The 12500-nt window shown below is 47.8% G+C and overlaps 1 protein-coding gene across 1 annotated transcript in view; it reads left to right on the top strand.

Moving 5' to 3' along the window:
* LOC110170146 (pleckstrin homology domain-containing family O member 1-like) overlaps nucleotides 1-12500 on the top strand; it is an 18398-nt gene that overhangs the window by 5154 nt on the left and 744 nt on the right. The window contains 12 exon segments of the mRNA XM_055157133.1: nucleotides 2498-2644; nucleotides 5791-5928; nucleotides 7751-7867; nucleotides 8309-8407; nucleotides 9593-9713; nucleotides 9716-9876; nucleotides 10180-10277; nucleotides 10347-10464; nucleotides 10556-10671; nucleotides 10921-11077; nucleotides 11134-11490; nucleotides 12165-12500. The exon segment at nucleotides 12165-12500 is cut by the window's right edge and continues 744 nt beyond it. Of these exon segments, the coding sequence (XP_055013108.1) occupies nucleotides 2498-2644; nucleotides 5791-5928; nucleotides 7751-7867; nucleotides 8309-8407; nucleotides 9593-9713; nucleotides 9716-9876; nucleotides 10180-10277; nucleotides 10347-10464; nucleotides 10556-10671; nucleotides 10921-11077; nucleotides 11134-11490; nucleotides 12165-12500 (1965 nt within the window).

The raw sequence follows: 12500 nt of genomic DNA, 5'->3' as shown, positions 1-12500 counted from the left end.
GTTGTGTTGTGTGTACATGTGTGTGTGTTGTGCGTCTCTGTATACGTGTGTGTGTGTGTTGTGTGTACATGTGTGTGTTTGTGTGTATGTGTGTGTGTGTGTGTGTGTGTGTGTGTGGTTGTGTGTACATGTGTGTGTTGTGTGTCTCTGTATACATGTGTGTGTGTGTTGTGTGTACATGTTGTGTGTGTTTGTGTGTACATGTGTGTGTGTTGTGTGTACATGTGTACATGTGTGTGTTGTGTGTACATGTGTGTGTTGTGTGTACATGTGTGTGTTGTGTGTACATGTGTGTGTGTGTGTGTGTGTGTGTACATGTGTGTGTGTGTGTGTACATGTGTGTGTGTGTGTGTGTGTGTTGTGTGTACATGTGTGTGTTGTGTGTACATGTGTGTGTTGTGTACATGTGTGTGTTGTGTGTACATGTGTGTGTGTGTTGTGTGTACATGTGTGTGTTGTGTACATGTGTGTGTGTGTTGTGTGTACATGTGTGTGTGTGTGTGTGTACATGTGTGTGTTGTGTGTACATGTGTGTACATGTGTGTGTTGTGTGTACATGTGTGTGTGTGTTGTGTGTACATGTGTGTGTTGTGTGTACATGTGTGTGTTGTGTGTCTCTGTATACATGTGTGTGTGTGTTGTGTGTACATGTGTGTGTTGTGTGTACATGTGTACATGTGTGTGTGTGTGTGTTGTGTGTACATGTGTGTGTGTGTTGTGTGTACATGTGTGTGTTGTGTGTACATGTGTGTGTGTTGTGTGTACATGTGTACATGTGTGTGTGTGTTGTGTGTACATGTGTGTGTGTGGTTGTGTGTACATGTGTGTGTTGTGTGTACATGTGTGTGTGTGGTTGTGTGTACATGTGTACATGTGTACATGTGTGTGTTGTGTGTACATGTGTGTGTGTGGTTGTGTGTACATGTGTGTGTGTGTTGTGTGTACATGTGTGTGTGTGTGTGTGTGTACATGTGTGTGTGTGTGTGTGTGTGTACATGTGTGTGTGTGTGTGTACATGTGTGTGTGTGTGTGTGTGTGTGTTGTGTGTACGTGTGTGTGTGTGTGTGTGTGTACATGTGTGTGTTGTGTGTACATGTGTACATGTGTGTGTGTGTGTGTGTACATGTGTGTGTGTGTGTGTGTGTGTACATGTGTGTGTGTGTTGTGTGTACATGTGTGTGTGTGTGTGTGTGTGTGTGTGTGTGTGTGTGTGTACATGTGTGTGTGTGTGTGTGTACATGTGTGTGTGTGTGTGTGTGTGTACATGTGTGTGTGTGTGGTTGTGTGTACATGTGTGTGTGTGTGTGTGTGTGTGTACATGTGTGTGTGTGTGTGTACATGTGTGTGTACAGTTGTGTGTGTGTTGTGTGTACATGTGTGTGTGTGTGTGTGTACATGTGTGTGTGTGTGTGTGTGTACATGTGTGTGTGTGGTTGTGTGTACATGTGTGTGTGTGTGTGTACATGTGTGTGTGTGTGTGTGTGTGTGTGTGTGTGTGTACATGTGTGTGTGTGTGTGTGTGTGTACATGTGTGTGTGTGTGTGTGTACAGTGTGTGTGTGTGTGTGTGTGTACATGTGTGTGTGTGTGTGTGTACATGTGTGTGTGGTGTGTGTGTGTGTGTGTGTGTGTGTGTGTGTGTGTGTGTGTACATGTGTGTGTGTGTGGTTGTGTGTACATGTGTGTGTGTGTGTGTGTACATGTGTGTGTGTGTGTGTGTACATGTGTGTGTGTGTGTGTACATGTGTGTGTGTGTTGTGTGTACATGTGTGTGTGTGTGTGTGTGTGTGTGTGTGTGTGTGTACATGTGTGTGTGTGGTTGTGTGTACATGTGTGTGTGTGGTTGTGTGTACATGTGTGTGTGTGTGTGTGTACATGTGTGTGTGTGTGTGTGTGTGTGTGTACATGTGTGTGTGTGTGTGTGTGTGTACATGTGTGTGTGTGTGTGTACATGTGTGTGTGTGTTGTGTGTACATGTGTGTGTGTGTGTGTGTGTGTGTGTGTGTGTGTGTTGTGTGTACATGTGTGTGTGTGGTTGTGTGTACATGTGTGTGTGTGTGTGTGTGTGTTGTGTGTACATGTGTGTGTGTGTGTGTGTACATGTGTGTGTGTGTGTGTGTGTACATGTGTGTGTGTGTGTGTGTACATGTGTACATGTGTGTGTGTGTGTGTGTGTACATGTGTGTGTGTGTGTGTGTGTGTACATGTGTGTGTGTTGTGTGTACATGTGTGTGTGTTGTGTACATGTGTACATGTGTGTGTGTGTGTGTGTGTGTACATGTGTGTGTGTGTGTGTACATGTGTGTGTGTGTGTGTGTGTACATGTGTACATGTGTGTGTGTGTGTGTGTGTACATGTGTGTGTGTGTGTGTACATGTGTGTGTGTGTGTGTGTACATGTGTACGTGTGTGTGTGTGTGTGTGTGTACATGTGTGTGTGTGTTGTGTGTACGTGTGTGTGTGTTGTGTGTACATGTGTGTGTGTGTGTGTGTTTTCAGGTGGTCCAGGAGGTGGCGCTGGTGGGTCCGGTTCCTGATAAAGTGGGCTGGGTCAGACAGTTCTGTGGGCGTGGCCTGTTCAGGGAGCTGTGGAAGAACCGATACCTGGTCCTGAAACGAGACCGACTCTGGGTCTGCTCCAAAGAGGTACCTCCTCCTCTTCATCATCATCCTCATCATCCTCATCCTCCTCTTCCTCCTCTTCATCATCCTCATCCTCTCATCTCCTCTCATCCTCATCCATCATCCTCATCCTCCTCTTCATCATCATCATCATCATCCTCATCCTCCTCCTCCTCATCATCATCATCCTCATCCTCATCCTCCTCTCATCATCATCATCATCATCATCCTCATCCTCCTCTTCATCATCCTCATCCTCCTCTTCATCATCATCATCATCATCTCATCCTCATCATCATCATCATCCTCATCTCTCATCATCATCCTCATCCTCATCCTCCTCTTCATCATCATCATCATCATCCTCATCCTCCTCTTCATCATCATCCTCATCCTCATCCTCCTCTTCATCATCATCATCCTCATCCTCCTCTTCATCATCATCATCCTCATCATCCTCCTCTTCATCATCATCCTCATCCTCCTCATCATCATCATCCTCATCTTCATCATCATCATCATCATCCTCATCCTCCTCTTCATCATCATCATCATCATCCTCCTCCTCATCATCATCATCATCATCCTCCTCTTCATCATCCTCATCCTCCTCTTCATCATCATCATCCTCTCTCTTCATCATCATCATCATCATCCTCCTCTTCATCATCATCATCCTCATCCTCCTCTTCATCATCCTCATCCTCATCTTCATCTCCTCATCCTCCTCTTCATCATCATCATCCTCATCCTCCTCTTCATCATCATCATCATCCTCATCCTCATCATTCATCATCCTCATCCTCCTCTTCATCATCCTCATCCTCCTCTTCATCATCATCATCCTCCTCCTCCTCTTCATCATCATCATCCTCCTCTTCATCATCCTCATCCACATCCTCCTCTTCATCATCCTCTTCATCCTCCTCCTGGTGTAGTCCTGGTGTAGTCCTGGTTGAGTCCTGGTGTAGTCCTGATGTAGTCCTGGTTGAGTCCTGGTTGAGTTCTGGTTGAGTCCTGGTTGAGTCCTGGTGTAGTCCTGGTTGAGTCCTGGTGTAGTCCTGGTTGAGTCCTGGTGTAGTCCTGGTGTAGTCCTGGTTGAGTCCCGGTTGAGTTCTGGTGTAGTCCTGGTTGAGTCCTAGTTGAGTCCCGGTTGAGTTCTGGTGTAGTCCTGGTTGAGTCCTGGTTGAGTTCTGGTTGAGTCCTGGTTGAGTCCTGGTTGAGTTCTGGTGTAGTCCTGGTGTAGTCCTGGTTGAGTCCTGGTTGAGTTCTGGTGTAGTCCTGGTGTAGTCCTGGTTGAGTCCTGGTTGAGTTCTGGTGTAGTCCTGGTGTAGTCCTGGTTGAGTCCTGGTTGAGTTCTGGTGTAGTCCTGGTGTAGTCCTGGTTGAGTTCTGTTGTAGTCCTGGTTGAGTCCTGGTTGAGTCCTGGTGTAGTCCTGGTGTAGTCCTGGTTGAGTTCTGGTGTAGTCCTGGTGTAGTCCTGGTTGAGTTCTGTTGTAGTCCTGGTTGAGTCCTGGTGTAGTCCTGGTGTAGTCCTGGTTGAGTCCTGGTGTAGTCCTGGTGTAGTCCTGGTTGAGTCCTGGTGTAGTCCTGGTTGAGTTCTGGTGTAGTCCTGGTGTAGTCCTGGTTGAGTCCTGGTGTAGTCCTGGTTGAGTTCTGGTTGAGTCCTGGTGTAGTCCTGGTTGAGTTCTGTTGTAGTCCTGTTGTAGTCCTGTTGTAGTCCTGGTGTAGTCCTGGTTGAGTCCTGGTTGAGTCCTGGTGTAGTCCTGGTTGAGTCCTGGTTGAGTTCTGGTGTAGTCCTGGTGTAGTCCTGGTTGAGTCCTGGTGTAGTCCTGGTGTAGTCCTGGTTGAGTCCTGGTTGAGTCCTGGTTGAGTCCTGGTGTAGTCCTGGTGTAGTCCTGGTGAGTCCTGGTTGAGTCCTGGTGTAGTCCTGGTGTAGTCCTGGTGTAGTCCTGGTTGAGTCCTGGTTGAGTCCTGGTTGAGTCCTGGTGTAGTCCTGGTGTAGTCCTGGTGTAGTCCTGGTTGAGTCCTGGTTGAGTCCTGGTGTAGTCCTGGTGTAGTCCTGGTGTAGTCCTGGTTGAGTCCTGGTTGAGTCCTGGTTGAGTTCTGGTGTAGTCCTGGTGTAGTCCTGGTGTAGTCCTGGTGTAGTCCTGGTTGAGTCCTGGTTGAGTCCTGGTTGAGTCCTGGTTGTAGTCCTGGTGTAGTCCTGGTGTAGTCCTGGTGTTAGTCCTGGTTGAGTCCTGGTTGAGTCCTGGTTGAGTTCTGGTGTAGTCCTGGTGTAGTCCTGGTGTAGTCCTGGTGTAGTCCTGGTTGAGTCCTGGTTGAGTCCTGGTTGAGTCCTGGTTGAGTTCTGGTGTAGTCCTGGTGTAGTCCTGGTTGAGTCCTGGTTGAGTCCTGGTTGAGTTCTGGTGTAGTCTGGTGTAGTCCTGGTGTAGTTCCTGGTGTAGTCCTGGTGGTTGAGTCCTGGTTGAGTCCTGGTTGAGTCTGGTTGAGTTCTGGTGTAGTCCTGGTTGAGTTCTGTTGTTGTAGTCTGGTGTAGTCCTGGTGTAGTCCTGGTGTAGTCCTGGTTGAGTCCTGGTTGAGTTCTGGTGTAGTTCTGGTGTAGTCCTGGTGTAGTCCTGGTTGAGTCCTGGTTGAGTCCTGGTGTAGTCCTGGTGTAGTCCTGGTGTAGTCCTGGTGTAGTCCTGGTTGAGTCCTGGTTGAGTCCTGGTTGAGTTCTGGTTGAGTCCTGGTTGAGTCCTGGTGTAGTCCTGGTGTAGTTCTGGTGTAGTCCTGGTGTAGTCCTGGTGTAGTCCTGGTGTAGTCCTGGTTGAGTCCTGGTTGAGTCCTGGTGTAGTCCTGGTGTAGTCCTGGTGTAGTCCTGGTTGAGTCCTGGTTGAGTTCTGGTTGAGTCCTGGTTGAGTTCTGGTTGAGTCCTGGTTGAGTCCTGGTGTAGTCCTGGTTGAGTCCTGGTGTAGTTCTGGTGTAGTCCTGGTGTAGTCCTGGTGTAGTCCTGGTTGAGTCCTGGTGTAGTCCTGGTTGAGTTCTGGTTGAGTCCTGGTTGAGTCCTGGTGTAGTCCTGGTGAGTTCTGGTTGAGTCCTGGTGTAGTCCTGGTTGAGTCCTGGTTGAGTCCTGGTTGAGTCCTGGTGTAGTCCTGGTTGAGTCCTGGTTGAGTTCTGGTGTGGTTCCAGGTGAAGGACGAGTGTCGGGCTCAACTCGTCTTGGATTTGTCCAAATTCGATCGTTGTGAAGAAATGAAGAAAGAAAAAAGTCGCAGCAAAAAAAACCACAGTCGCTTCATCCTCCAGAAAAACACCAGCACGAATACTGTGAGTACTACAAGTACTACAAGTACTACTACTACTACTACTACTACATCCTCCAGAAAAACACCAGCACGAATACTGTGAGTACTACAAGTACTACAAGTACTACTACTACTACTACTACTACATCCTCCAGAAAAACACCAGCACGAATACTGTGAGTACTACAAGTACTACAAGTACTACTACTACTACTACTACTACTACTACATCCTCCAGAAAAACACCAGCACGAATACTGTGAGTACTACAAGTACTACAAGTACTACTACTACTACTACTACTACATCCTCCAGAAAAACACCAGCACGAATACTGTGAGTACTTACAAGTACTACAAGTACTACTACTACTACTACTACTACTACTACATCCTCCAGAAAAACACCAGCACGAATACTGTGAGTACTACAAGTACTACAAGTACTACTACTACTACTACTACTACTACTACTACTACTACTACTACATCCTCCAGAAAAACACCAGCACGAATACTGTGAGTACTACAAGTACTACAAGTACTACTACTACTACTACTACTACATCCTCCAGAAAAACACCAGCACGAATACTGTGAGTACTACAAGTACTACAAGTACTACTACTACTACTACTACTACTACTACTACTACTACTACTACTACTACATCCTTCAGAAAAACACCAGCACGAATACTGTGAGTACTACAAGTACTACAAGTACTACTACTACTACTACTACATCCTCCAGAAAAACACCAGCACAAATACTGTGAGTACTACAAGTACTACAAGTACTACTACTACTACTACTACTACATCCTCCAGAAAAACACCAGCACGAATACTGTGAGTACTACAAGTACTACAAGTACTACTACTACTACTACTACTACTACTACTACTACTACTACATCCTCCAGAAAAACACCAGCACGAATACTGTGAGTACTACAAGTACTACAAGTACTACTACTACTACTACTACTACTACATCCTCCAGAAAAACACCAGCACGAATACTGTGAGTACTACAAGTACTACAAGTACTACTACTACTACTACTACTACTACTATCCTCCAGAAAAACACCAGCACGAATACTGTGAGTACTACAAGTACTACAAGTACTACTACTACTACTACTACTACTACTACATCCTTCAGAAAAACACCAGCACGAATACTGTGAGTACTACAAGTACTACAAGTACTACTACTACTACTACTACTACATCCTCCAGAAAAACACCAGCACGAATACTGTGAGTACTACAAGTACTACAAGTACTACTACTACTACTACTACTACTACTACTACTACTACTACTACTACCTCCAGAAAAACACCAGCACGAATACTGTGAGTACTACAAGTACTACAAGTACTACTACTACTACTACTACTACATCCTCCAGAAAAACACCAGCACGAATACTGTGAGTACTACAAATACTACAAGTACTACTACTACTACTACTACTACTACTACATCCTCCAGAAAAACACGACCGCGAATACTGTGAGTACTACAAATACTACTATAAGTACTACAAATATTGTGAGTATTACAAGTACTACTACTACTACTACTACTACAAGTACTACAAATACTGTGAGTACTACAAATACTACTATAAGTACTACAAATTCTGTGAGTACTTACGAGTACTACAAATACTATTACAAGTACTACTACAAGTACTACAAATTCTAAAAATACTACTACATATACTACTACTACAACTGATACTACTGCTACTGGTTTAGTCCTGGTTTAGTCCTGGTTCAGTCCTGGTTCAGTCCTGGTTTAGTCCTGGTTTAGTCCTGGTTCTGTTTCAGGTCCACACTCTGGTCTTTGTGGCTCTGAGTCCTGAGGAGAAAGAATCCTGGATCCAGGTCCTGAACTCGGCCATCACCCGAGCCAAGAGCCGACCCCGAGACCCCGCCTTAGACCAGGTACGAGTCCGGGTCCAGACCCAGTCCAGACCGGGCCTGAGTCCTCTTAACACTGATAGCTCCTCTCACCTGTAGCTGTCTCACCTGTCTGTCTCACCTGTCTGTCCCTGTCCTGCAGGTGGCGCTGGAGGACATGTCTCACTGTCTGTCTCACTGTCCCTGTCCTGCAGGTGCGCTGGAGGACGTGTCTCACCTGTCTGTCCCTGTCCTGCAGGTGGCGCTGGAGGACGTGTCTCACCTGTCTGTCCCTGTCCTGCAGGTGGCGCTGGAGGACGTGTCTCACCTGTCTGTCCCTGTCTGTCTGCAGGTGCGCTGGAGGACGTGTCTCACCTGTCTGTCCCTGTCCTGCAGGTGGCGCTGGAGGACGTGTCTCACCTGTCTGTCCCTGTCCTGCAGGTGGCGCTGGAGGACGTGTCTCACCTGTCTGTCCCTGTCCTGCAGGTGGCGCTGGAGGACGTGTCTCTGGTACATTTGACAAAGGAGCGGGTTCGTGTTCCTGTGGGGCGCAGACTCCCGTCACGAGGACACCTGCTCACTGTGGTACGTCTCTCATCTCACACTGATGTCATACTGATGATGTCACACTGATGACGTCACACTGATGATGTCACACTGATGATGTCACACTGATGACGTCACACTGATGATGTCACACTGATGACGTCACACTGATGACGTCACACTGATGACGTCACACTGATGACGTCACAGCGATGATGTCACAGCGATGATGTCACACTGATGATGTCACACTGATGATGTCACACCGATGATGTCACACCGATGATGTCACACTGATGATGTCACACCGATGACGTCACACTGATGATGTCACAGCGATGATGTCACACCGATGACGTCACAGCGATGATGTCACACCGATGACATCACACTGATGATGTCACAGCGATGATGTCACACTGATGACGTCACACTGATGATGTCACAGCGATGACGTCACACTGATGATGTTACACTGATGACGTCACACTGATGATGTCACAGCGATGACGTCACACTGATGACATCACAGTGATGACGTCACACTGATGACGTCACAGCGATGACGTCACACATGAGTTTACACCAGAAACACATTTTTGTCCAACACTTTAAACATTATTTCAACCAAATAATTTACACAGACATATATATATACATATATATATATATTATATATATATATATATATATATATATATATATATATATATATATATATATATATATATATTTTTTTTTTTTTTTTTTTTTTTTTTTTTTTTGATGGAATCCCCCAGTGTGATGTTGCAGACAAAACAGTTGTGTGTGTATGTGACATGTGTATGTGACCTGTGTGTACATGTGTGTATGTGAGATGTGACATGTGACGTGTGTGACATGTGTATGTACATGTGTGTATGTGACATGTGTACGTGTGTATGTGACATGTGACGTGTGTGTGTTCTCAGGCGTCGTCGTCTCGTGGGGCTCTGACATGTGTGTATGTACATGTGTGTATGTGACATGTGTGTGTGTGACATGTGTGTGTGTGACATGTGTACGTGTGTATGTGACATGTGTGTGTGTGACATGTGTGTGTGTGACATGTGTACGTGTGTATGTGACATGTGTGTGTGTGACATGTGACGTGTGTGTGTGACATGTGACATGTGTGACATGTGTGTGTGTGACATGTGTACGTGTGTGTGTGACATGTGACGTGTGACGTGTGTGTGTTCTCAGGCGTCGTCGTCTTGTGGGGCTCTGAGCCTGGACTTGGTCTCAGAGGACGACTTGTGGAGCAGAGGATCATGGGAGCGGGGCGTGCACGTGGGGGGGGGGCGTGCACGTGGACTGCAGGGTGGTGGGGGGGGCGGCAGAGGGCGGGAACCGACGTGTCCAAACTCAGACCCAGAGAGACCCGGGTCAAGACCGGGACCAAGACCGGGTCTCTGCCCCGAGCCAGCGAGAGGAACTGGGGCCGAGGAGAAACCAGCAAAGTCCTGAAGAACCGAGGCCACGCCCAGGTCAGACCAGACTCGGACCAGACCCGGACCAGACCCGGACTAGACCAGGACCACACCCGGACCACACCCGGACCACACCCGGACTAGACCCGGACCAGACCCGGACCACACCCGGACCAGACCCGGACCAGACCCGGACTAGACCAGGACCACACCCGGACCACACCCGGACCAGACCCGGACCAGACCCGGACTAGACCAGGACCACACCCGGACCAGACCCGGACCAGAGCGGGTTTAGACCTGGTCCAGTCCTGGTTTAGACCTGGTCCAGTCCTGGTCTCAGACTCTTGGTTCTTCCAGGTGTTTAAGGGTCAGAGTCGGACTCCTCAGCCCGGGAAGAAGCTCAGTTCTCAGGGAAGAAACCGCTGTGCGTCCATGGACCAAGTCCTGACCTCCAGGTACGACCTGACCCCTGACCCCTGACCTCTCTCTGACCTCTCTCTGATCTGGTTCTGATCCCGTCTTAGACCCGGTCTGGTCCGGTCCGAGCTCCGGTCTGAGGAGGCTCCTGTGGGGCAGCTCCAGAGTCTCATCGCTCAGAAGATGCAGAGAGCCCAAGAACTGCTGGAGGAGATGAGACTGCAGGTCAGACCGGGTTTAGACCTGGTTTAGTTCTGGTTTAGTCCAGGTTTAGACCTGGTTTAGTCCTGGTTTCTGACTCTGTGTTTTTTATCAGGAGCTACAGAAAACCAAGGCTCAACGAGAACGATCCACCCACAAGAACTCGCCCAAGAACCAGACCAAGACCCAGAACCAGACCAAGACCCAGAACCAGACCAAGATCCAGTCCAGGTGAGTCCAGCTCGTGTCCTTCGGTCTGACCCAGATCCTGGACTGAGTTCAGCTGCTCCATGAACCTGAAGCTCCAGGATCTTCAGGTTCTTTGAGTCTTGGTCCTGTTCTCCAGCTGTGACGCTAAAACCAGGCACTGCCCTGTCTCAAACTCACACTCAGGTCACACACTCAGGTCACACACTCAGGTCACACACTCAGGTCACACACTCAGGTCACACACTCAGGTCTAACTCAGGTCTCTTTCAGGTCTGGAGGATCTGCATCTCCACGAGTCAAGACCAAAGACTCTCCTCAGACCAAGACCAAAGCCAGAGACCAGACCAGGGACCAGACCAGGGACCAGACCAGGGACCAGACCAGGGACCAGACCAGACCAGACCAGAGACCAGACCAGGGACCAGACCAGAGACCAGACCAGACCAGGAGACCAGGGACCAGACCAGGGACCAGACCAGACCAGACCAGGGACCAGACCAGGGACCAGACCAGAGACCAGACCAGAGACCAGACCAGGGACCAGACCAGAGACCAGACCAGGACCAGACCAGGGACCAGACCAGGGACCAGACCAGGGACCAGACTTGTCCACAATCTTCACCAAACCCAGACCAAACCAAACCACGTGAGAGTCGATCCAGATCTGGACCAGAACCAGATCTGGGTTTGGAGAAGAACCAGGAGGGACCGAAACTGGACCAGAACCACGGCCCAGAAGAGAAAGAGTCAGAAGAGAAACCAGGTCTAAACCAGGACTTGGAGGAGGTCCTGGAGGAGGACTCGGACCCGGACCAGGACCCGGACCAGGACTCGGCTCAGGTCTTTGTTTTACTGTTTTCATCACTGGTGAACTTTCTGGAGACGGGCCCGTGTTAGTCAGGTCTGTGGAGAGGCGAGTCACTCACTTCTTTTGGGTTCCATAAAAGTTCCACACTGTGGCTTTAAGTCTTTAAGTATTTTCATGACCAGGTTCTGTAAAGTTCCTCAGACCCGGTGAGACGGAAAAAAAAATTCCCAAATTTGGCTTTTTTTTGTAAATAATTGTTTGACTTTTCTTCACAAACTGCATCTTGATTTGTGTAAAATTATAATCGATATTTTCCCTTTTAAACCCGATTAAAAACACAATATAAGAGACACCAGAGATTTAAGTCTGAATAAAAATAATTGAATTCTGAATAAAAATAATTTAATTCTGAATAAAAATTTGGCTTTAAAAAGTTCACGTAAACACTAAAGTCCAAATGAAAATGAAGATTCAGAATTCAAGTTAATAGTGAACAAAGTGTTTGGTTTATTCTGATTTTAAAGCCAAATGATTTTTTTCCTGGATCTTGTTTCATGTTTATTTTTCTTTTTTCCATTTAAATTCAGTTTATAATTATAAATTCTTATTTCCGTGGAAACTCCAAGAAGAAAATTTGATTTGAGAACAACAAAAAAACCTGTAAATGTGGTCTGTGTGGGACTCATGAAAATCTCTCTTCTCTTAGGACCAGGACCAGGACTCAGACCAGGAGCAGGACCAGGACCAGGAGCAGGAGCAGGAGCAGGACTCGGACCGGACTCCCGGTGTCCAGGAGCAGCGTGCAGAGGCGGAGCGTCTCCTGCAGGAGGCGCTGTGCTCCTGGAAACAGGCCCAGGAGGTTCTGAGGGAAGTGAAGGATCTACAGAGTCAAACGCTCAGGAGACAGAGACGCAAGACCTACCAGAACCTGAAACCGGACCAGGACCAGGACCAGGACCAGAACCTAAAACCTGACAGAGACCAGAACCAGGAGCAGAACAGAGACCAGGACAAAGATCCAGGACTCAACCAGGACCAGACC

This window comes from Boleophthalmus pectinirostris, unplaced genomic scaffold (genome assembly GCF_026225935.1).
Source record: "Boleophthalmus pectinirostris isolate CB_2022bp ecotype Guang Dong unplaced genomic scaffold, ASM2622593v1 HiC_scaffold_21, whole genome shotgun sequence".
Classification (NCBI taxonomy): Eukaryota; Metazoa; Chordata; class Actinopteri; order Gobiiformes; family Gobiidae; genus Boleophthalmus; species Boleophthalmus pectinirostris.
This window is presented reverse-complemented; position numbering and strand designations above follow the sequence as displayed.